This window comes from Anoplophora glabripennis, unplaced genomic scaffold, assembly GCF_000390285.2.
Source record: "Anoplophora glabripennis isolate ALB-LARVAE unplaced genomic scaffold, Agla_2.0 scaffold28, whole genome shotgun sequence".
Classification (NCBI taxonomy): Eukaryota; Metazoa; Arthropoda; class Insecta; order Coleoptera; family Cerambycidae; genus Anoplophora; species Anoplophora glabripennis.
The window spans coordinates 674,172-700,981 of NW_019416423.1; the positions used below are offsets into that span (position 1 = coordinate 674,172).

The 26,810-nt window shown below is 30.6% G+C and overlaps 2 protein-coding genes and 1 non-coding gene across 4 annotated transcripts in view; 2 read left to right on the forward strand and 1 right to left on the reverse strand.

Moving 5' to 3' along the window:
* The window catches only part of LOC108909895 (serine/threonine-protein kinase tricorner), a 120,546-nt gene extending 95,832 nt beyond the window's left edge, over nucleotides 1-24,714 (reverse strand). The window contains exons 1-2 of the mRNA XM_018714362.1: nucleotides 24,401-24,714; nucleotides 22,978-23,089 (exon numbers count right to left, since the gene is read on the reverse strand). The gene's annotated coding sequence lies outside the window, so the exon portion shown is untranslated. The remainder of the gene's footprint in view (nucleotides 1-22,977; nucleotides 23,090-24,400) is intronic.
* Trnay-gua lies at nucleotides 17,640-17,731 on the forward strand. Its single transcript is given in 2 exon segments — nucleotides 17,640-17,676; nucleotides 17,696-17,731. It is a non-coding gene; the product is annotated as a tRNA-Tyr (tRNA).
* Nucleotides 24,715-25,177: 463 nt separating the features above from the next.
* Nucleotides 25,178-26,271, forward strand: LOC108909849 (transcription initiation factor TFIID subunit 11). 2 transcript variants are annotated; one of them, XM_018714278.1, is made up of 3 exons: nucleotides 25,178-25,730; nucleotides 25,790-25,974; nucleotides 26,085-26,271. In XM_018714278.1, the coding sequence occupies exons 1-3, from the start codon at nucleotides 25,387-25,389 to the stop codon at nucleotides 26,216-26,218; spliced, it is 663 nt and encodes a 220-aa protein (XP_018569794.1). In that variant the 5' UTR covers nucleotides 25,178-25,386; the 3' UTR covers nucleotides 26,219-26,271. The 2 variants fall into 2 exon arrangements, with proteins under 2 accessions (XP_018569794.1, XP_018569795.1); XM_018714279.1 differs by having other exon boundaries at nucleotides 25,790-25,970; nucleotides 26,085-26,165.
* Nucleotides 26,272-26,810: the final 539 nt, after the last annotated feature.

The following is a 26,810-nucleotide window of genomic DNA, read 5'->3' on the forward strand; positions in this document are numbered from 1 at the left end:
GTCAATTTAGCCGTACAAAGGTAAGGCACGGAATCTGGATTCGGTGCGAATATACGTCTCTTTGTCGACGAGCAGATGAAACGGCAGAGCAAACCGTAATGGTTTCCCTTAACTTTGAAGGCAATTCGAAGGTTGTCGTAAAAGTCCTAGACGACAGTTCCACAATAGCAATGCAATGCGGAAAAAGAAAGACGCGATGAGCGCAATAAAATCCGCCATCAAATATTTTATGTAACGGTTGGCGGCGCGTTTTATTCCACATTCCGTAATTCCGACAAAACGACGTTCAAAATTTTGGTACACATCAATAAAATATACAGCCGGATTTATAGCTTTTAATTCTGCAATTAATAACGCCTAGCGAGAATCTAAAATTACGCAAATGCAAATTTTAAGACTTCACTTATGTATTAACTGGGTTAAAAATGTAGATTGTAGATTTGAGACATTATTTTTACAATATCTCTCCTAATTTGAAAGTTCATCATTTGCAGAACACGCTGTATATAGCGTCTAATTAATTTCAACACTGTATATTCTAATTAATCATTTATGAGTGTTTTATTTTTGCACAAATTTAGTTAATTAAAAACCAAGTCTGAGTAAAAAATACCTCAATAATAGTTAAATTTAAATCATATTAGAGAAAAAAAAAATAACTCTAAATTGGTTTTATATACTCAAAATAGACTCAAAAGTCACTCAATTGATAGTTAGGAGTAACTCGCATTTGAGTAAAACTCACTCATTTATGATGCAATAGTTTCACTCACTTGTACTCATACTAATAGAGTGAAAATTTCACTCAATCAGGTGTAGACAGAAACTGATACATTAATGAGTAAAATTGAGTGAAATTTGAGTGAAATTTTTTTACAATGTAATTGCGATGTCACTCTTTAATTATTTAATTGGAAAAAATTGTTGAATAGGAACAAAGAGAGGAAAAATCTTTCTGATCGAGTTAAATTCAATATGAGGGTGATAAGAAAAACCAAGTCAAACTCGAAAATAAATGAAAACTATGTTCAAAATTTCAAAAAAAATAATAATTTGCGAGAATATCTCAAAGAGAAAAAACTGCAATGAATTTGGAAACACCATCAAAACCTAAGGATTTTTTGAAACTGATATTGAATTGTGCGTGAGTGCTGAATTTTGAACTTTCTACATACAGTGTGATGCAGTTAAAATGTCATTAAATTTAAGAGAAGAGAGAAAAAAAATTTAAAATGCATATTTACCCTGAAAAAAACCTGTGGTACGTATACCTCATTGTGTGATTTACTGGGATCCGCTGCATTTTGATTTTGAAACCAATTGCAAAACCACTGTTTGGCTTATACAAAAATACAACTGAAACTATAAAATAATTGAGTTTGAAATATCTGTAGGTTAAAAATTTTTACACACATTTTGATTAAAAAAAATTGTAACACTTATTTTAAATAATCTTTTATAATACCTACAAATATGGTTTAAATTAAGTAATAAACAATTTTAATACTGTTGCTTGACAGCTTATAAATATTTATCCTACTACAACTGAAATTAATTCATCACCTTTGTATTTTTTTTACATTACGTTACATTGACACCACCTTATCTCCGTGTAAGTATAACGATTTTAAAATGAGCTTTGAAACAATCCACCTACTGAGGCAGCAAGATGTACATTTACGGTAAAGCGTATACGATAACAGATTTCTATTATTTCCAGGTTAAAGGTAAAACCGAACGTAATTTCACATGAGGCACACGAATTCTATTATAAACCTTACTGGCATGGAGTTAAATGACCCGTTACAAAGATAGCCGGAACTATATATTCTTTAAATTATAATCTCAACTTATAAGTGGCGTCGGAAAATAGAAATTTAAGTATGCCCGGGCCACGATTCAGTCTACGAGTGAGAATCTCAAAATTTGAATGGAATCGGGACTGCAAGAGAGGTTAGTGACTCTGTAACATTGAGGTGGCAGCTAAAAAACAATTAATATTACTGGAAAAATTATTGCATGGAATATCTAAAACGAATTTTACATTTACCAGTTTTTGACCAAATACATTGTTAAGGAAACTATCACAATTCGTTATACAGGGTGTCCCGTATAAGAACCGACACAAGACAGGTGCATGTAGGGGTGTCCAAAATATTCTAATTTAACCAAACTTGCCTATATACAAAGTTGCACACCTGTGGAGTTATTAGTCCCCTAAATTTCGAACAAAGTTAATATCTCTGCAACACTTTACCGAGAAGAACACAAAATCAATTCATATTCACTGTAAAAAGTTTAAGAAATGTCAGTTCACTCACCGGTGTTTGTCAGCATGAGGCTGTCTCACCACAACTCATGAATAATTGCAAATTTAGTAAACGTATGTACATACACGTTAAAACAAAGGCGCGTTCCAGTGAAGCTAAGGGGTGGTTGCAACAACTTACGCCTGAGAATATAGCAAATAAAATCTCACACTCGACTATGCAGTAGGGAAGAGTAGTCCTGTACATATGAGTCTCGTTTAGGTCTCCCCAATAACTATAAATGTATATAATAGCACTCGTAAATATACGAGATTTGTCTGAGACCGGATTAACATTTCTGCTTCGCAGTGGGATTATTTTATTTTTCTATTCTATTTTTGCTCCGAATCGCCCGAAGCCTACAAAAAGTTTATCAGAATTTATTTGTCGCCATAACTAGATGTTTTTTCACCGATCTGAATTTTCCCCACGCAACACAGTTATGTTTGTTACAAGAGATTATTATAAATTGGCACCTCATTTGGAATGTGTTGTCAAGATGGTTTTAAATGAAAACAGTATCCAGCACACTTCTGAATGTGGAATTTTGTCAAAAGGTTCCAACAAATCTGTGCTTTTATTATTATGTAAAAAAACTTTCTTTTTACGAATTGTTAAAAGACATATCTATATGATACCAACCAAATTACAAAATTTAGACGCTAAAATATTTATCATTAACATTTATATTATGCTAACATTAATTTTTGTGTAAATTTTCTGCACGATTTGAAATTAGGTCATTCTTTAAGCAATTTTTACGTAACAAAATAATTTACATCTTATACACAGTGTCCCACAAGAAGAAACACCACATCTGAACGAGGTTGATGTACATACATTAAATAATAAGAAATACACTTATATTGGGAATAAAAAATATAGAACAAATAAGAAATGACGTAAAATTTTAAAAGTTTGTTTGACTCAGACGCAAATGAAACTGAAAATAATAACTTCAAGCAAGAAAAAGTTTTCTTTAGGAAAAAGAATACGGTAGTTTGCAAAGTGATGGCGGAAACTTCGAAAACCAGCTCTAACCTTCAAAGTTTTCTGTTATCTTATTCGTACCAGTGCGAGTTCTTGAAATATTAAGAAAAATGACCAATGTGGCCGACAAATTCAACAACAGAAAAACATTATTTCACTTTAAATTCAAATTGTAAAAATGTTCGTCAAATACTTGATATCTAGAAAAAAAAATGTTTTTGAAAAATATGTATTAGTTTAAAATCTTAAACTAAAGATTACAAAAACTAATAATAAAAATGTAAATAAAACGTCGTCAAGAATATTCCGTCCTATTTATAATAGTACCTAAATATCATGCCTCTTTTTTAAAAAAATAGTTTATGTATACCTGGGAATATCTAGAGCATATAGATTTTTGTAATAAAAATTCCTCGAAAAAAAAACGTATTTTTAAAGCTAACATTGTTTTATACATCATAAATTACAGTTCTAATGTAATTCCTGGGTATACCATAAGTAGCTACGATTCTATATTGAAAATTTACCATAATTAATGGGTAGAACTAACATTTACATATTTCTATATGCATTATGTATAAAAGTTAGTAGGCGCGTCATTCAGTTCTATTAATAAATAATTAAGGAAATGAAATATTCTACTTGGAAAAACTGTCATGCATTTTTCATTTGTGGTTCATACAGTTTAAATTATAATGTCGATCAAGGAAAAACTTTTCTTCCAGAGGATAATTAGAATTATTCGCTGTCAATAACCACTTTATATCAGCAGAAAAATGGGTCAAAACAAGGAAATCTACTCTTGATATAAACGCTTAATTCGTAATTAGAAATATTATGATTACATACACATACATATTTAAAGGATATGAATGTACAACCACAATTTCAATAAACCTACCATTCCACTTATTACAAGAATGAAAGCTATATTTATATGTTTTAGTCATTTCACTCACTTATAAAAATATATGACCTTCATGTACTCGTTTTTAATAAGTGAACGGAAGATTTTCACACAATTTACTGTAGTTATTATTTTTCTAAGAGTTCTAGTCCCATTCTGACTAAACACACTTAATATGTTTCCATCAAAACTGAATGACATTCAACGACGTCACAAAACAATCACATTAACCTAAATATGCGACCAAACATGTTTGAATCATACGAATGAATAAACGAATGTATTGTAGTCGCCTTATCAATATTTTTTATTATGGAAACTCACATGAGCTAACATGAAGGAAAATATTTTAGTTATGAAACTACATAGCACCATTATTGAGACCACAAAATTTTTTATGTGTTTTCTTTAAGGAATAATGGATTTAAAAATGTCGAGCATATATTATCTTTAAATTGTAGCAGGATTCCGTATCACATTTTGATCAATCGAGAGATTCTGACTGACCGCGAAAATATTTAAAAATCATCAAAATCTTTTCGTTTCTGTGATAGTATGTTGAATAATGCAATACTGTGACCGATTTCTATACCAAAAAATGCTATGACGACCAATTAAGAATGAGCCCTAAGATTTTCTGGGAAGGGCTATTTTTTATACAGGGTGTTCCACCTAAGAGGGATTCTTCTGTAACTCTGCAACTGTAAAATTTATAAAAAAAATTGTTTTAATCAAAGTTGTCTGGAATCATGTGTGCGTGTAAAGAAAATATTTTAAGCTTTACAGGGTGTTCCTTTTCGCTTGGGCGCTACATAACTTTGTTATTTTAAATAGAACACCCTGTACATTATTGCATTTTTGAATTCCTTGGTTAATATTAGGTAGACGTTATTAAATGTACATGGTGTTTAAAACTTACTGTTTTCGAGATAATCAGTTCTTTTTGAAAAAATTTCAAGAAACTACGCCAGACATGCTAATCAATGTTGAACAGTCTTTTAAAAACCGAATTCGTTTGTGTATTTATCAAAATGGAGGACACTTCGAGCAATTGATTTATTCTTCTCCTTGTTGTGTTCAGAGTTTGTTTGTTTCGTCTTACAACTTTAATTAAAACCATTTTTTCCCGTTCAACTTAAGTTACTTTAATCTTGAAAAGACGTTCCAAAAATCGTAAATTTAATTTGACACGCTTTTAAGTGGGGTAACAAAATGCTGACAATGAAACAAAAAATCATCAAATTGCTAATATATTCCTTAAATAGCCAATTAATACAACGTACAAAGTTTCATAAATTATGCCTCAGTTTCCAATTTTAAAGAGCTCCGCTTTATTGAATCTTTACGGTTAAGTGATAAAAAAAATCTCCAAGCTCATTTGAATGACAATTAACGCACTACGTCTGCGAGGGTATCCCGGCGAAAACACCTAACAAAACCAACACCTGGATCTTAAATCGTCAGATTCCTGGAAGAAGGGCGTACGTGCTTTGTGAAGAGGGTCCTGTGACGACGGAGGAGATTTTTACGTCTCCGAGACTCATCTGCTGGCGGAGTAATAAACCACCGGTACCGGAGCATTGACCCTCGCGGAGCTACCTGGAACACTGCTACATACCAGACCTTAAATATTATCACCGGCTACAAAGCAGCAGGCTGTAAAGTTTGTGGACGTGTACAAGGCAGCATAACGAATTTGCTCCTCGAGAATATTTTACTGCCGCTTATATGAATTAATCCGATTTAATTGGTTGGATCCCTAGACATTTGTTTTTAAATTTTCGGCAAAAACTATTACAGACACAATAAACTGGCAACTAACTTGACAAATGTCAAGTTATTTTAATTATTTTTCAAGTGTTTCTGGTCATGGACAATTTGACAAGTCTGATGCGAGAAAAACTGTCCCAAAAATAGAAAATTGTAAATATTTCTAAAAGTAGTAACGGCAACCCTAACAATGCTTATACGGCTTGAAAGCAAATTTCAATTTGCATACGACACCCTGTATATTAGGCGTTTAATAAATAATGTGACATACTTCAACAGTACCTTCCTTGGGTAAAAATAAACCGATTTAGATCGAGTTGCTTTGGTACAATTTGTTTCCTTAAAAAGTTATCGGCCTTCAAAAATCAAAATATTTAATTTTTCTTTAAGATAACTCCCATCATTATCCAATTCGATAAAATTTGATTTGATTTGAAGGGTCACCGAATAGAAATATAAGCCTATTGCTTATCAATAAGTACAATACATTTTTTTAAAGCCAATAAAATAAGAGTTTTGAAAAACATCTGCTTTTTCCGGAAATTTTACCAACAAAAAAATATGACAAAAAAGAACGGAGAATGTTTGAAAGCGTGGAATTATTTACATAAGTAATATTCGCAGTCAAATTTATCGGTTAGAATAAAAATGGTACCATTAAAAATTCACAATGATTCTCTCCTCTGCCTCTGTAAGTAAATACGACTTATCACGATTAAACTCAAATATATGATGTAATACATTTATTTATAGATACATCAATGTAATTTCGTAGGTATTTATTATCATGCCATTGTTTTTTATAACCTAATTTATATAATGTTTGGGGATAACTTATCATTATCAACAAATGAAGATATGTTTTTTATAAACATATAGCGAAAATTACAAAATAAAATGATATTTTTTTGTATTATACGACAAGAGTAACTTCACTTACGAGTAATGAATGGCTAATAAGCGAACATTTTAATGATTGTTATTAATTATAACCTTCTATAATGGTTATGTAACCATAACAACTAAATTAGAAAGCCACCGCTTCATTCCGGCTACCGTCGATTATAAAAAAAAATAATTATCAATAGAATGAGTCCACCTAACTTTGCCATAAATGTGCACAATCACCATACGATACTTTATTTGGTTTATTTAACGTTTATAATAAATCGCTAAAACATCCAAACACAGGAACTTCTATAAAAAGTATTGGAAAATATTGTCGAAATATATTGCACATCATTTTTAAAATGTTTGTATTTACAAAGACAAGTTGGGCCAAATGGAAAAGAAAAAAGAATTTTGAAATACTCATGTTAAACTAGGAATCAAAGAATTTACTTTCTTGTACTCAAATGAATTGTATATTGTCACAAAAAAGCAAAAGTTAAACATTAATAAGCATATATACTGAAATAAGTTTATTTTTTAACAATATTACATGGCAATTAAATTGTCGTAATAAACCTATAAACAACTCGTTTTTTTAATGACGCATGTTTTTAAAACATATTTTTTCCAATTTTCAATAAAAAAAGTATCCATTAAACAATGAGCATATAACAAGACACAATTATTATGGCAATAAAAACAGGAAATTGTATTTTCTCGTTACGCTTATTATAAAATTTAAGTTACAATAAAAACCTCTATAAATTAATCAAATTTATCGACCTTGATGTAAACTATAGTGCCTTGGAGCTACAAACACCATAGAACAGACCTTAATATATGTAAACTCAGCAAACATAGGATATGCTGTTTTGAGTAGGTATTACCTCATTAGAATTACAGATAAATACAGGGTGCTTCCGAAATACGGCGCCATACTGAATCAGGAAAAGGGAAGCAGGGTTTCCTGTGCTATTTTACGAAATTGTTAAAAAATATATATTTTAAGAAGACATTTATTACTCTATAACTTTCTTTGGTTTTAGGTGAAACAAAAACGCGGAGTGCTATTAAATTAGAGGGTAGAAATTGGTGATAGAGGTGAAAATGAACCCCTTTCAGTTTTTGTAGCTCGAAAACGATGCAAAATTTCGCTATAGCTCATAGGAAAAATTATTTAGAGAATTGAATTTCCCATCGAAATGGCTTACTTAAAAACTTTAAAAACAAAATTTTATCCAAAAAATCGTTAATAAACAATTTAAAAAAGCAAAAAATTGGATTTATTTGATTTTTTTTACTTTTTTGCCTCTAGTTTTTTTTTAAGTAAAGACAAGTATATAGGCTTAGGATAAGAATTGACAGGTATATGGCCGCTCATACTTAGCGCCAATTTCTCGATTTTCGTCGCGTTTACTCTTATACCTTTTAATTCTCATTTACTGCAAAAAAGGAAGGATTCGTTCAAGGATTTTCAGCACATGACTTGTTCGAAGGGTCTTTAAAAATTAAAAAACCGCAGGGTGCTATTAAATTAGAGGGTTGAAATTGAAGATAGGAGTGAAAATACACTTTTGCAGTTTTTTAAATATAGCACGAAAACAAAGCATAATTTCTATATAGTTCATAGGAAAATTTTTATAGAGAATTGAATTTCCCATCGAAATGGCTTATTTAAAAAATTTAAAAGAAAAATTTTATGCAAAAAATCGTTAATAAACAATTTAAAAAAGTAAAATATAAGATTTTTTGTTTTTTTTTTTACTTTTTTGACTCTAGTTTTTTTTTAATAGAAGTATGCAAAGAAAATTGCTGTACAAAAAAACTCGATGAAATTCCCTTCAAAATGATGCGTCTTCAAAAGTTTTTGGACTAATATTGACTGAGTTATAACCGGCAAAACTTCAATATTTCTTAGATTTTCGCCGTTTTTAATATAAATTAGAGTCAAAAAAGAAAAAAATAAATAAAAATCTTATTTTTTTGCTTTTTTTAATAGTTTATTAACGATTTTTTGCATAGAATTTTTCTTACATTTTTTAAATAAGCCATTTCGATGAGAAATTCAATTCTTTACAAAATTTTCCCTATGAACTACAACGAAATTTTGCTTCGTTTTCGTGCTATATTTAAAAAACTGCAAAAGTGCATTTTCACCTCAATCTTCAATTTCAACCCTCTAATTTAATGGCACTCTAAGGTTTTTTCATCTAAAATGACCATTTGAACGATTCATGTAATAAAATATCTTGAACGTCATAGTTCGTTTTAAGATAATAGCCTATAAGTATAATCTAACCTTAAGACCGACCAAAAATACCAAAAAAAAAACAAAACAACATTAAAATATTACTATAAAAACTAAGTAAGATATTTCATATTTGATGTTTCATACTAATAAAATACACAAACATTGAATGCAATATTTATAATACATTCGATTTGTTTTATATTTCTCAATTTTGTACTTCAATTTATTATGTAGGATGACACTAATTTTAACGAAATCTACTCCAATATTGAGAAAAAGTTTCTACAGAACGGTGTGTATAATAATAAGAAACTCACCTATCGACAAATTACACCATAATATTTCAGAGAGACATTTGCTTACCTGAAACAAAAAATATAAATGTCAGAATGTTGTCCTAACAAACTATAATCTTACTTTTTGACAACAGTACATAAGTTCCTCAAAAAAGTCTTTAAACACACACTATCAGCTTAATTTTTTTTAAATTTTATTTCCACATCGTACATATCGATGACTATCCATCCTATACTACCACAGGAAAATATGAAGATACCATTTACATGTAACTTCCATTAGGGGTTGAAAATTCGTAGAAAGGAGGGGGACTATTTTTTAATACTGTTAAAAGTATTTATTGCAAACGGGACAGAAAAATGTATCCAACCGACATCTTTTGTACATCCCTTAACCTTTTTTTTTTTCTTTTAAAAGTTACTAGGAATTATCTCACAAAAGGTGTCATTGTTAACAAATGTTATTGTATGCTCACCGCGATATCTGCCTTTCCTTGAAATTGATCACAATATTTAGTTGCTCGATAAATTGCCTCGAATATGCATTGCAGGGGAAGAGCGTGTACGAATTCCGTTATGTCATGTACTTTTTTTCGACGTTTTTTGAATAGTGCAACTTGTAGTTTTGTACTGATTCTTCTTGTTAACACTAATTTTTAATTTAACGTAGAATGTTAGAAAATGCAAGGTAAATAAACCTATGTTTGCTGTAAACATTTTTTCAGTGACAGCCAAAATAACTATTTCAAACTCAAAAGTAAGTTGAAATTTTCTAATTGGATAAAAAATGTTCAAATAACTCCCTCTTGCCACTCACTCTTTCAGTCTGTCCACTCATAGACTATCAATCTGATTAGAATCTTCTAGTTTTTACTAAATTTTAAAACAGCTACTTGAATATTCATATGTAGGAGGCACATAAATTTATCCATTGAATTCGCCTCAAACGCATGTTGCTGCAGCTAATTATTAATTAATTATTTTTTGTTTTATACTTATCTATGAAACAGTAAGTTTTAAAACAGACCTCTGGAAAGGTATCGCATGAATCGTGTAAGTTTCAGAGAAACCACTTCAATAGGGCAAAAAGTGTCTTATTTCTCTACATATATCGCAGGGTATTGGATATCTTTCAATAAATCAAATCTTCGATCTGCGGTGGCCACGTAAAATCTAGACGTATCGAAACTGAACAAAGGAAGTCCGCTTATTGCGGACCAGGCGAGAACGAGGAAGAGAAACCGCAGAAGTTTGCTGGTTTCTTCTACGTCTCAATTATCTCACAAAAAGTTCCACTTACATTGTGTCACCACCGCAGTGTTAAATAAGCAATCCATTCTATGATATTAGTAATCGCAACTAAGTATTTAGTGATTGTTCAGCTTTAGAATTTTGAAGTAGGTATAAAACATCAATTATGGCGAATGCGCTGGTCTCAAGGGAAGAACAAAATTGACAACTTTGACGTTCAATATCGGTAATTTAGAAATGCCCTTGTAGTCCAGTCGGATTTAGAGTTTGAACGAAAAAAAAAATATTGAACTTTATGATGGTAGAATGATAATATCAAAAAAATGCAATAGGCCAATCATTATAGCTTTTTTTCGGGAAAAAAATACTATTAGAAGTTTATCCGCGGAATATTGTTCAGAAACGTGTTATAAACAAAATATCAAAAAATCAACTCGAGACTAGTTGGGAAACTTTGTTAAAACAATGGTCAAAATTATGGAAAAGTGGTTTTTCGACTGGCGTAAAAAAACTGTTATTCATAGAGAAAAAAGGTTTATACAAAAAAGGTAGGTATTAAATAAATCTGTAAAATAAGACAAGTCCGATTAAATTCCGATAATTTGTTTATGCGCAAGAGCTCAAAAATGGTCGAAATTGTCCGCTTTTTTCAATTGCTAATAATTAATGCAATTTTCATCGCAGACACTTGTAATTCAGGATTTTTGAAGCTTTTTGCACCCTTAATAAGTGGTAAAAATTTCAGCCCAAAAACTTCATTAGCTTGGCGTTGGCGGAATTTGTTATCTAAGAAGATGCTATTTTCAATTCATTTTTCCCAAGCTCACAGGCGTTGTAGGGTTTCGATCATTAGTTGTTTTTGTACCTAAATAGTTGTATTGACATATGCATTTACTGATAATTTAATTTTTCAAATTTAATTTGTTTAAAAATGACTGAAAAAATGTTAATATTTATTACATCGTTAAGCGCGCATGCTAAGCCTCGCCTTCCCCACTCGTTCGCTAGACCAAGTAATAGAACGCATCGCCGCTATCTTCTTTTTCGAAATTAAATAGTTGAATTCACCTTAATGTTAATGTAGGACATGAAAATATAGCTCTTAATGTATACTCTCTCCAAATTTCGGCTCTTAATATTAATAATTAAGGTCACTGCGATTAAATAAATAAAAAAAATTATCTCAGCTTCTAATCAACTTACAACAACGATTTTTTTTTAAATTCGAAGAAAACTAAAGTAAAGAGGTTACTATTTTATTTTATAATAATTACCTATCTTAACAATTTAATAAATATTAACATTTTTTCAGTCAATTTTAAACAAATTAAATTTGAAAAACTAAATTCTCAGTAAATGCCTATGTCAATACAACTATTTAGGTACAAAAACAACTAATGATCGAAACCCTACAACGCCTGTGAGCTTGGGAAAAATGAATTGAAAATAGCATCTTCTTAGATAACAAATTCCGCCAACGCCAAACCAATGAAGCTTTCGAGCTGAAATTTTTACCACTTATTAAGGGTGTAAAAAGCCTCAAAAATCCTGAATTACAAGTGTCTGCGATGAAAATTGCATTAACTATTAGCAATTGAAAAAAAAACGGCAATTTTCGACAATTTTTGAGCTCTTGTGCATAAACAAATTACCGGAAGTTAATCGGACTTTTTTCATTTTATAGACTTATTTAATACCTACCTTTTTTGGATAACCTTTTTTTCGCTATGAATAATAGCTTTTTTACATGAGTCAAAAAACCACTTTTCCATAACTTTGACCACTGTTAAAACAAAGTTTCCCAACTAGTGTCGAGTTGATTTTTTGATATTTTATTTATAACAGGTTTCCGAACAATATTCCGCAGAGAAACTTCTAATAGTATTTTTTTCCCGAAACAGGCTCTTTCATGTCTATAATGACTGGGCTACAAATAAGAGGCAAAATTACGTGTTTTTCACTTTTTTTACTGCCCATGAAAATCTAGATGACCTATCGGAAAATTAGTTATTTTATGTTGTGGTAACTAAATTACCTAAAATAAAGTCATATTTCACGAATTTGTTTACTGTAAAAAATTAGTTTTCGAAAATTACGCGTTATTGTAGCAAAAATCGATGGATGGTGATGAAATTTATTGGAAAAATGGTCGATGCAATGACCAACATCTGTGCCAAAGGCTGATTCGATTGACCATGAAATTGTTGCTCCAGGTATTTGTTAATTAATTTGGTTATTTTTTGCTACCAAACATTAATTTTAGAAGTTAATATCGCAGATATAGGTTCTAATTGATTCAAACAAAGGTATCGAAAATGAAAAATTCCAAAAAGTTGAATTTAAGTTGCTTTTATAAATTGTCCCAGGGTCAGTCCCTGATATTTTAGCAATTTTTGCATACGTCCATTCGTCATATCCATGCATGTTATGCGACAAATCTGAATAAAAAATTATAGCCCCTATTCACGGACCTGTAAATCAAGATTACACCGAGGGTTAAGGTCAATGTTAAAAAATCAATGATCTAGCGTGCTCGGTGCTGCTCATACGTCATAGAAGTCACCCCATATACGCTTGGGAACGATATATCCAGGAATTCTAACTCTGAACACAAATTTATTCGAACTGCCGTTAAATATAGGAGTTTCTATGATAAGTGTTTCTTAATCTTGGGAAAGCAATTTTACGTGGATATAAATCAAATATTATGGTCATAAACTGTAAGAAAATAAACATTATCTCGATTGTAACTGGATGTGGCTCAAATATTTATATTATTAAAAGCAGATGTTTTTTTCAAAGAAAATAAATATGATTTGGTCAGTTTTTTTAAATGATAATCAACATTTATCCTTAATTTCACCATCGTATTAATAAAATATCTAAATAATTTATAATTAGTTACATCGTCAATTCAATAAAATCCATAAAACTTAAAAATGCTGTCACCGCCGTTCTTGGTGGTGAAAATTTGAAATATTTGAAATTATTCAATTTTCGTGGCTGAAACATAGGCATTGTCGAAACCATGAGAGTTGCACAAACAAAAATTTGGAAAGGACATAGCTATTACAATGCGAAACATCGCCTTAATGTTAAAATTGCTGTCACCGCCGTTCTTGGTGGTGAAAATTCGAAATATTTGAAATTATCAATTTGCTCTTTCGCTCATTCATTCTATCTAGATTTTCCTCATTCCGCAAGATCTGAACAGCGGTTTCTCATCGACTAATCTAACTTAATTCTCCTCAAATGAAAATAATCACAGAAATTCAAATTTAAGAGTCATTATTATTTACAGAATGGGATAATTATTCTGAATTATGTCTTACTGAATTTTTCTGAAAGTTTCTCGACTCCACAAAGCATTATCAATACAAAAAACTTTAAAAAACTTGAAGAATGTTTTATAAGAGATCTGCTTATGTTTCTTCTTATTTCTGCAAAAATGCAATTAGATCCATCATGTCAAGAAGGGTTACATTTAAATCTGACAAAAGGTTATTTGGAAAGAAATATTTTTTGGTCATTTTGATATTCTCTATGTTTCTGAAGACCCTCCACCTCATTTTCTCATTTTCAAACGGATTCATTACAAAACAATATTGACTCACATTTTCCTTCAAAATATTATGGAACTGAAAACTGTTTTTGTAAAAAATACGATACTGTAATGTTCTATAATTTCACAAACCTCATTTTTTTATTGAAACCAAAATTGACATACAGACATAAACGAGTTGCTACTACTATCAACACCCCAATTAATAAGGTCGTTTCATGTATATTTTTTAATTTTGTGAAAGATTTAATTAAAATATTTCGTTTTTTTTGTATTTAATCATTTTATGCATTTGGCTAGACAGACATATTTTTTTTAGTACCCCACACACATTAATCGGAAGATTTTGAAGAATTCTGCTCGTTAACGCTCACGCAATATTTCCTGTAGGGCATCCGTTCAGGACAAATGACACTGCTCGTTATGGGCAACGCGACGTTTTTAACAGACCATTTAGCTTCGTAAATGTGAATTTTATTACAAAACTCACTCACTGGCCAGCTCCATATGGCGAAGCAGCAGATTGTAAATAGAACCGCGGATCGTAGATGATGTATCTCGTTCGTATCTACAAATTTACCGTTAATTCGTTCGATTTATGATCCAATTTAAATAGATCTCCAGGTACACAATATGTACATCTGATAATCACTAACTTGAGAGATCTTTATTTACGAAATAACTGACTGGAAGATTTGTACAGCTGACTCGAGCATATTGAAGTTGTGAGATATTTGTAGAGTGATTTGTTTGTTACTGTTAAAATAGCATAAATTTGGAATACCGTAAATACTTTCTGTGGTATTTTTAAAGTAGTATTAAAAAAAAACTTCGGTATAACCGGAAGCACGATTACCTTGAAAATATTTTAGCTTGGTAGGCCCCATGGTCCTTATCACACCTTCACAATTTCAAAAAAATCCTTCGATCGGTTTCCCAGATATTCATCGATGGAGTTCGTGGAGGGACACCCTGTATATTTAATTTAAAAAAATAATTTCAGATTCGTATTCAGGGAAATACGTACTATTACCTCTAGAAAACTCACCCCCACGAAAATAACGCGGGAAACTTCAAGGCACGCCCCTGTCGCAGTAAATTGTTACAATAGTTCCGATAAAAGAACTTTATTGGCTTATCCTTTTCTTCCAGTTCTATTTCAACAAATAGATACTGTACGAACTGTATTTTTGTTGATCCAGAAATACTTTTTATTAAATCCAACTTGAAAGAAACAAAAAAAAACTAAAGAATCAGGATATAACTGTCTTCACTGTCTCAAATGTTACCCTGGAAAAAATGATACAACTTGGAATTACGTTATAGTTTATAATCGAATTCAACAAACATTTTTTGTTCTTTCTGTGTTATAGGTGTTAGGCAAATATTTCCACGAGATATAACGCGACAGATTAATCCTCTCACTAATTAACTCGATATACGAATCCATCACTCCGGTAAAATATCATATGTTTACGTAATAAATTCGATAGGCGTGTTTATTATATTATACCATGTCATAAAATAAACAATATGTTGATACGGAGGGACCAAATTCGAAAACATTTTTATTGCACCGACTCGGTTTACGACAGCGATATGTGGAAAAACAAACATATTTGTTTTGTTATACCGTCGACAAAATTATTGGGGGGAGTTACATTAGAAGTTCATAACCAAGGAATATTCTAGGAATTACAATGTTTTAATAAAAAAAAAATATATGCAGTGTAAAAAAATTTCACTCAAATTTCACTCAATTTTTCTCAATAATGTATCAATTTCTGTCCACACCCGATTGAGGGAAATTTTCACTCTATTAGTATGAGTACACCTGAGTGAAACTATTGCATCAGAAATGAGTGAGTTTTACTCAAATCCCAGTCAACCTATCAATTGAGTGACTTTTAACTCTATTCTAATATGATTTAAATTTAACTATTATTGAGTCATTTTTGACTCAGACTGGGTTTTTAATTAACTAAATATTGAGCGCAAAAATAACAGTGTTGAAATTAATTCACTTCGCGGGGCCTCCTCCTGTCCTGGCTGAGACCCGTCAACTGAGACTCGCCGGCTAAGGCCTGTTCTCCTGGCGATCATGCTTTTCTGGAGCATCTAACGGGCCGCTATCAACTGTGGTCGAGATTACAGAAGTAATATGTAAGTGGTGCCATGTTCACGGTGCCATTCAAATTACTCGAAATTAATATACATTTAAACTAACTCAGTAATTAGGACATTTACTCTGATTTAGTGCTCCAAATACATACTATATATGAGTGAAAGAACTCAGTTTTAGATTAAATATAATCACAAATGAGTAAAATGATCAAAATGCCCAGTATTGAGTGAAATAATCACTCAATAATTTCACTCAATAAATTCACTCAGAACCTTTATTACTTTCACTCATATTACAAAATAATAATAACTAAAAATGTTACAAAATAATACCTAGATTTTTTTCCTAAAAAACCTATGTAGTTTTCTGTTTCTTAAAATACACTTTAGGTGATTTACATTTTGGATGAATTACACAAAAAAATGTAAAATTACATGCTTAATGTAACTTTACAGGTACATTTGCACAGCCACACTTTGACTCTTCTTCAGGTAATTACGTGAAACTACATTACCATTACAAACCAAATCCATTAAACGTGGTAGATCATTTGGCTACTTAATTTTTCAGTTGCCCTTAATAGCTTTCTAAATAAAGAATGCAAACAGTGGAAAAACTCTGGGAAAACTCCTACGCCATCTCCGCAAATGGAATAATTTCAACTTTTTATGCACAATAAATGGGATGCATGATTAATATGAAGCACGCAAAGCTCTTTTTACCTCCATTGTGACTGGGAGCATATTTATCAACATGTACTTTCAGATTTATTATTCGCGGGTATTTAGAAAGGTCAATTACAAGACAATAACTAATTGACAGCGAATCGCTTCGCTTTCACATCCTTTGTTAGCCACTTTTGTAAAATCTAGTAGAGTAGATCGCTGCTCTAAATCCATCTTGAAAAATAGTCTGAAGCAGCTTAATTGATTTCACATATTAAACAACATATAAAAAAAATAATAAAAGGTAATAATTTGGAGATTAGAACAATAATTATTCTTCTAGTATTTCTAGACATTATAGCTTGCAATTCTTCAACAACATTGATATTAAATCCAGTAAAGTTGATATCAATAAAAAGCTAATGGATAGAATGAAAAGTTTAAGATTATATTACTTGTTATTTTAATTTTAATGTAGATTTTTATTACAAATGAGCCCATACGATTGTCATTAAACACAAGTAGGTACGTTACATTTAATATTTGTAGTTATCTAAGAAAACTAATCAAGCTTATCAAAATAAAACTGAATGAAGAACCCAAATTGTCTCAAACTTAACAACCTTCGATAGCTCAGTTGGTAGAGCGGTGGACTGTAGCGGAATATAATTTGTAGACATCCATAGGTCGCTGGTTCAAATCCGGCTCGAAGGAAATCTTTTTTTTTTAAACAAAAATAGGCCTCAGGCGTTTATAGTGTTTTTTTCTTTAAGTGGGATATTATAGACGTACTCTTAACCATAACCAAACTTTCCTTAAATAAACTTTTTGCGAGGCTACTTCGCTTACACGAAATGATCTTTAACGCACATGCTCCGTAACATCGATATAATTTTAATTTATTAATTGCTATAAATAATAATATTGTTCTATAAATTTAAATATATAAATTCTATAATTCTATTAGTTTGTCACTTGGAATTTGAAAATTCTTAAATATTTCTAACATTGCCAGAATATCGCAATATTTAAGGTCATGACAAAAGAAGCCATTTCTTTGACACTTATGTCCAAAGTACATAAGGTCGAAAATCGATCTATTAAAAAAATTGAGAAATTCTTCATGACAATGTGTACTATGAGGTTGTCTATTATTTGGGGTATGTGACATCACTACTAAAAAGTTCCATTGAACTGATCTGAATTTTTCAAAAACCGCTGGCAATGTTCATCCACGTTATCAAGTCTTCGGTTTGTTCTCTAAGTTCATTTTGAAACAAACAACTTCAACGGGAAACTGGATTTAATTCCTAATTAATATGTTTCTGATCAGTCGCCGGAAAACCGCTATTAATTCCACCGTTCATTTTCAGAAATACGGTGACTAGAGTACAAGTAAATTACCACTTATTCAGTTCTACACATTTGCACACACCACACACAGAAATGGAAATAAAACATGCACAAAATGCATTGGTTAAAATATGCATTTTACATACTCTTCTGTATGTTTACAGCGTTGTTACTTTTTACGTCGCTTTGTTATCCTTAAAATGCGTATATTCGTGCTAAGTCTTTATTAGTGTATTTTTAATAAAGCATGCTAGAATTTATGAAGGTAATAAAATATCAGACGAAGCAAAAAAATTGGTAATAAACACATCAAATCGTTAATTCTAATAATTCCTTCGCAGATAAAGGAAAAAATGAGTAATAGTAATATAAAATAAATAAAAGCGAATACTACACTAAATATTGCGTTGTAAGTTACTTCAAGTGAGTGTTATTCTCATCGTATTGAGAATATATATTCTCAAAATTGTTGATATCACAAACAGAGGAATACAAAATTAATCAAAAGTAGAAAGAAATATCAAAGATACATTAACAATAGAAAATGAAACGAAAATTATTATTATTAATAACATTTGTTTTTATTAAAAGTAAATATGTAAGTATTTGTTAATATTGAAAATGAAAAAAAAATATCTTATTCAGTCACGTGTCTAGGTAAAAAGATTTTTTTCCATATCGTTCACTAGGGATTAAAAATGCAATAAAAGCTAGGTTAGTGCCCAAAACAGATGATACAAACTGTATCTTACGTAACTATCAATTTCTTTGCGATACTGACCGCTTTAGATAACTGTAAATGGACAATTAGATGAACATGGAGGTGTCGACGACATACATAATGAGTCGTTATTCCCACTGATATGTACCAATGTTTTTGAACAACAAAACATATTCACCGCAAAACAGTTACATTTTCTCATGCAATATATTAACCTTACTACTTATAGGTAACGGCGTCCGTTGTTTTTCGTGAATGGTGCTGTAATTCATTTTGTTCCATAACCACAATGCATACGTTTGACCTTCTTTCGAATAACGAAGATCACGATACAGCTCGGTGCGAAAAAAGATAACACATTAGAACGCAGGTCAAAATCATTTAGAAATCAGGTACTTAACAGGTATAAGATATGTTTACATACTTTACTTTTATATACGAAATTCATTACAAGTACGGAGAGCGTGTAGCTGAGACTACGCGCAAATTAGATGGAATTTTCGGTAGAAAACAAGTCCTGAATGAAACAAGATTAGTTGCCAACAAACAGGTCATTTAAAAACTTGTGTTTGTGACTAAATTCTTTCTAGAAAAAAATAAATGAATGAAATGTTGACAATTTACGAGTGGTACACCGATTATATCAACTTTTTGGAAACAACGTTTAGAAACTTTTTCTTTAGAATTTCTTCCAAACAGTGTGTGCTTAGTTTCTCTACGTCCCTAATTTTTAAATTATAAAACGCTCGCTCATCCAACTGGGTTATGAAAGTGTGAATTTCAATCGATCTAAATTTATTCCTTTGTCCGTTTCAATTTCGCATTGGCAGAGGTATTCAGGGCATAAAATACTGTAATTGGTGTTGCTGCTACCCAACAGACCAAGACATGCATCCTTTTTTCCTGCATTAAAAAATACTGCATTTCACCTCAAAGAATTTAATTACTTAACGTCTATTTTGAAACAGCGGACGAGTTTTCTCAATCCGATGTCAATTTAGATATTTATTTGGCCGGTGCATCAAAAAAAATATTAGCTATGTAAAATAATTTAGTCATTGTGCCGATATGACATTATGTAGTTAAAATGGTGTCGTGAAGGTAAAATTTTTATTGTATTTAAATTATATACCCGATGTAGGCCTTATTAGAGATAATAGCAACGGTTTTTATATAAAAGTCAATTCGGATATTATATAAATAGCTTAAAATGGTAAATTTCAAATTCATACGTAAATAAATAATGGTGCTACATGTTTAGAAAATCGATTTTTATAGACATTCAATATAAATTTAATTATCTAATAACAGCAGGTAATCTAACATGTATATTCTCCCAAATATATTTTGAGTTGTAAGTATAAATATGTAATCTTTTGATAATACTTTTTCTCTTTCATAAATTAATATACAAAAACTTTTTCCTAGAGTTATATGTGGATTAAAGATGAATATCTGTCTCAGTAAACCAATAAAATATTTATCTCATTCATGTTTACAAAAGCATATCCTTTAATGTTTGTTTGTCAAATTAAAAATAGTTCATTAAACAATAATATCAACAAAAATATATAATTTTGGTTTTAGGCTTGCTTTTGGCTTGATATGGAAAACTTGTTTTTTAAATGTATCTCCTACTTTTTAATATTTGCAAATTAATTTATAATTATCTGCTATTACTTGTGCATAATTGTTAGCGCAAGAAAATGTAAAAAAAAAACTAAAAAGCGCATAAAAAAATCATCTATTTATCTGTTGTAGAAGCTGACAAAAAATTGATTGACTTCACTATTTGACTCTGCTCGATTCCTGTGAAATGTATCAATATTTTTTGCATCAGACCAGTTAAAATACATTTCCGATTTAAACAAATTTTCATAGTTATAAAGTCTTTGCTTCAAACAATCAAAATCACTTTTGATTGTTATTAGACAGTACGTTGTTTTGACGTAAACTCACTTCAACTTTGAGCTTTCATATGTCGATGACGATTCATCGTATCCACAAGATCAGTGGATTTTGTTCGTCAATCCTTCCTCTATTTGATCCTACAATTACATTTGAAGAATATGCAAATACGGTAGCTCCAGCTCTAAATGTTTATATGTATTTTTTCGAAGAAATTTTGAAAAAATTCTAATTGTTGCTAAAATGGATAAAATCGAAAATTTTTAAATGGGAATTGATAGTTGAGACTCCAAAGGTAAGTATACAAATTGGGAGCTCAAAATAATCATTGGTTTTACCGTGAGAGAGAACTGAAAAATAAGTATAATTCTGTATTTTCTTAATTGACAATTGAATTGTGCGAAATCTACCCGGCCGATTTCGATGAAAAAATTTCTGCAATACTGCTATCATGAAGTACTCAGAGGCATACCTTTTATATGGCTGCTCTAAAGTCAAGGTCCGAAATAAATTTATGAAAAAAACATGTTTTTTCACGAATATTTTTTTTTACTGTATTGCAGCAACAACAGTGCACATACAAATTTCGGACCACTTTTATTTTGAAGAGAATCTCAAAACTAAACTTTTTTCCTTTGACTATTTCCTCTAATGTCAATATTCTCCGAGTTATACATGAAAGAAGGGAGAAAACTACGCCTCTTTAATTTTTTTTACATTTTTTTGCGCTAACAATTATGCACAACTTTTTCAGCGGGCGCATATCGCAATTACCATTTTACATAATATTTAGAACTATTTCCAACAAAAATTAGCGTTACTATATAAAAGTGATATAAAACATACATCCCGAAACAGATACCGACTGGACTATATAAGTATGCACAATGCTTGTACAATTTAATATAACTGCCTTGACATCAGTTCATATGCAGTAAAAGTAGATCCTTTTTATAATACTCTTTTAAATAAACAACGACGTAAATTGCAGGAAAATGACCTGCGTTGTTTCATATCGTCTAACATGGAAACAAATATTGAAACCCAGGGAATATCGTATCTTATTCCAATTTTTACACAAAATGCCAAATACTCACAAGAGTTGCTTGAAACGTTTCAGAAGAATAATTTGTATAGCCTGGCTAACAAAACGTCGTCATTTTATCAAGGTTATACTTGTAAAATAAGTAAACCTGTATTCCAAGTACAAGGAATAAATATCACTATTATGTTGGTTCACGGGATGCAATTTTTTTACTCGAGGCAATAAATCTATAAAACCAGCGATGTACAATCCTTTTAACTTTGACCTAAATATGAATTAAAGAGAGACAAAGATATAACTCCAGTACGGGGACGCTATTGAAATCAGGGCCATACCAAAATCGTGCCGACAGATTTGACATGAATAAGTGCGGCATTGGATTAATTAAATTTATATCCTTTTTATAAACGGTACGAAGTGGCTGTAAAAAATAAATGTATCTAATTTTTTAATGGGTTTGTAGAAGGTTTTATACGACGATATCCGGTGGCCTATCATGGGCTTGATTGTACCGATAATTTATTAGAAAACGTTTTAACTTTTATTGCACGTTATAAACTAATTAAAATAAATTACGTGCTTATTGGAGATACCCCATGCTTCTGTAACATTACGAATTAATTTGAGCAATATTTAAAATACATTTCTTATAACTAGGTAACCCTTATAAAATCATTAGCCACCTCTTTCACTCTACTTTTATTTGTACTTTCTTTAAATATACTCTCATTGTTGAGGATTAATCATTAGTCACCAAAGTCATTGACTATTTTATTTACTTGTTTATTCACATAACAATTCAATTCTGCTGTTACAATTTATGTAACATTTTTTTGTAGTCAAGTAAATGTTTAAAGTATCACATTTTTAGTAATTAAATAAGCTTTCTTCAAAATGGATTAAAATGTCTCAAAATAATTAAAAAAAACTTACCTTCTGAATTTAGCGGGGTAATGGTGGTGGTTGAAGTAGGAGCCAGTGCAAGAAACTTGGGGCAAAACAAGCCCCATCCAATATTCCAAGGTCTCGAGGTACCTTCGCTGCTCTATGCAAAAAAAATCAGTGAAAATTTCATAAATAAATCACAAAATATAAATTTAATTGAACTTAAACCAGCATGATTAATGTTAGTCTCTATTTAATTTAGTAACACATCTAATTACTTACATTGTTTGCAAAGAAGTTTGTAACGTTGAAAAAAAGGATCTATCTCTAAAAAATTGTATTTTTCTCAAAACTCGCATTTGAGTAACAAACAAAAAACATAAAAAAATATTCTTATCTCATTCAGACATGATTAACAGTTTTCGATATAATCCACAAATAATACATGTTTTAATTGTTGCTTTGCTCATCTATTGTATACTTATATTTAAAATGCAAATTTTGTTTTCCAATTGATTTTTTGATTTACCTATACATTTTTATGTATTGCTAGGTTAAATTTTCCAGTTTTTATAAAACGTTTTGCCAACCAACTGTATCATTTTTAAAAATAAAAAATAAAATACACTCTTTATGTTGGAAACTATTACTTTTAACAAAATAGAAAAACATATTTTTTATCTATTATTATTCTGGGAATTATTATCTAACAATTCTTTCGATAAAGTTCTCATGAATATACTTACAAAATGATAGGTACTACTAGTTAAACTTTTTAGGTGCAACCTTCAGTAGGTATAAAATTAAACCCTAATTAATTACAACTCAACTGGTGAAAGTGGGCTTTAGATAACAAAAAATAAAATCCTGAAGGGGCATATACGAGAAATGTTTTATTCAAATTCAAAATAACCCGTAAGAATGTAATTAATAATAGGTACATTTTAGGTAATTGATTTATTGATTACTTGCATTTATTCTTCACTGTGACGATTGTTGGTTTTTAAAAAACAAATAGACACAACAGTAAGCTATAAAAACAACTAAATTCGATAAAATTGCATTGCTTGATAAGCTTAAACAAAGAGAAATCTCTGTTTATGTGCTAACTTCAGATTTCTTTGTAGGACTAGGTAGATCATACCCACATAAAATTTGCAATGTATAATAATAACAGCATCTGTTTAATATGTTAAAACATACATTTGAAATGGACTAAGGACCCATAGAGATATCAATAGAACAAAAAATATTTTTTTGTACATACCTACAGCAATTATTATTATTCATACAAAAATTATTTGATTTACTTATAACCAACTGTTGGATTTAAAGAGTAATAATTAATAACACTGTGAAAATATAACATTTCCTAGGCTATTTACTGTTTAGTTTCCAACAAAAAAACATGTTGCTGCAAACAAAAAGGCCACCAACCGAGGAAGAACTGCTTAATTAAAAAGGTACTTACATATTTAGAATGCAAATTTACATAAATTTCTTAAACTGCTGCATAATTCTCAGTAAAAAGTATCACTTTAATTCACTAAAAATTGAAAGTATTTTAACGTTCAGTCAAGACTAACTAGTCCCGTTTGAAATAGGAAAAAAAACACCACACCACTACTTAGTTACTTATTTACGAGTTTTACCTCACGATGTTGTTTTTTGATATAATTTAAACAAACTCTGCTATTTTTCGTTGGGATTTTGTTAACATTTGGTTTATTATTCAGACAATAAACAAAATTATTGTCAAACTATTTATCGTGATATTGACTGAAAATCAACACTACCGCTCACCGCGGACATGCCACGAATTAACTAGTGCCAAACTTCAGATTATCTCCTGCAGATAGCGCATCAGCCTAACGAATACACCATTGAATATGAAAAGAAAATGGAAAGCGTTAACTCAGAGCAAATGTAATTTATTTGTTTCCAAAATTAACACATGACAAGAGGCGTTCATTTTCCCAAATAGAATAGATTTAAACCCCGCCCTCATGGTTTCTCATGAACAGACAATCTAAAAGTTTAATATCCAGAATATGGATATTTAGGGATTACACTATTTAATTAATCTGACTTACCTTAAAGTGACTTCCATCGAAGTTATCAATGATGAAACATCCACAAGTCACATGGAAGATCATGAACTAAAGTTACAAGCATTGAACTTACCATAGAACCACACTATGGGATTTACTGACAAATGACAGTTTAACCATTAACCCAGGGAGACTAGTCTCCATGCATTAACCTAACAATTTCAATCTCGATCTCAAATAATATTTAATTTTTTTACACGAGTTTGTATGTATTGTATAGATCTTGTATTAATCGTTATCTACATACAAATTGAAAATAATAATAGTAGTAACACTAGTGATTTTGTAAAGTAACAACTAAAAGAATAATTATACTAAGTAATTTAGAAATTTATAAAATACTAAAATGGAAGGTATTCTGAATAAGGAAACAGATCACAATAACATCCGAGCTCTAGAGCATCTCAAATATGAATTAAATTCAACTAATTCAGATGATGAACAGATGGATGACGATGAGGATTCGAAAGATGCAGTTCTAGCTATAGAAGAAATAAAAGAAGAACATCTAGGCCACGATGATAGTTTTTCAATCGGAGTTGTTGATATTAAGGCCGAAGATATATTAGATTTAGGGTCAGACATTATTTTACCTCAAGCTTCACAAAGCTTAAATTCAAGTCTTCATAGACAAAAAAAGGAGTTAAAATCCAGAAAAGAATTAGAGGAAGAAGAAAGAGAGAAAATGCAGTAAGTGTAAGCGTATTCTAAAATTAACTATTACAGTCATTGTGTTTAATAATTTTCAGAGTTCTAGTATCAAATTTTACTGAAGATCAGTTAGATAGGTATGAAATGTACAGAAGATCAGCTTTTCCAAAAGCAGCTATTAAACGTTTAATGCAGACGATTGCTGGTTGTTCGGTATCACAAAATGTTGTCATTGCAATGGCTGGCATAGCAAAAGTATTTGTTGGTGAAGTAGTAGAGGAAGGTATACCAAATACACTTCGATTATAAGTTTTTTCGCTATTTTGATTTCAATAATTAAAATATAAAGTGTTTGTATTGTTTGTATCATGTTATCAAAATGAACGATTTTAGGACTAGATGTAATGGAGGAATTAGGCGATACAGGCCCCATACAGCCAAAACATTTGAGGGAGGCCATTAGGAGGATGAGACAATATGGTGGAATTCCTAGTGGTAGAGATTATAGGTCACATTATAGACTTTAACGGGTTTTTATTAAATGGCGTACTTATTACATACTGTGTATGTTGTAAAAATGTGTTAGTGTTTTATTTCGTTTACTCCATCATAAATATTCCTGGACGAACAGAATAGTCTCCCAACATTATCGAGTAACAAAAAATGTTTTAATAATCGTTTTAAATTATTTATAGGAGTTTGAAATTTATACAGAAGAAATGTGTTTTGTCTTTGCCAGTTCAGATCCCTTTGTTGTAGTTCTGTCGAAGTAATTAATTCTTATATACAGGGTGTCGGGTAAATAATGAATAACCTTTTAACCGTGGATGGGGGACCCTAACGTCATTCAGAAAATCGACTTTTATCTTAGTACAAAGTCCCTTCGTTTTTCAGTTATTTCCCTTTTTTTCGAAATTTCCGCCATAGGTTACTTTATTGGTCACTACTGCCACAAGAAAACGTATTATCTTTCGATTGAAGGTCTGATAATGTGGCTAATTTACAAAATTTGGGTAGTAGTAGCCATTTTCCAAATTTGGTATGATTATAAAGAAATAATCAAAAGTTAGTAGCCCATGAGGATTTTAGCTATAAACCCGAGCTTTGAAGAAAGGCGAT

Coding starts and splice junctions, on each gene's coding strand:
- LOC108909849 (XM_018714278.1), top strand. CDS start 25,387: ATGGAAGGTATTCTGAATAAGGAAACAGATCACAATAACATCCGAGCT. Junction 25,731..25,789: donor GAAGAAAGAGAGAAAATGCA/GTAAGTGTAAGC, acceptor AATAATTTTCAG/AGTTCTAGTATCAAATTTTA. Junction 25,975..26,084: donor TGGTGAAGTAGTAGAGGAAG/GTATACCAAATA, acceptor GAACGATTTTAG/GACTAGATGTAATGGAGGAA.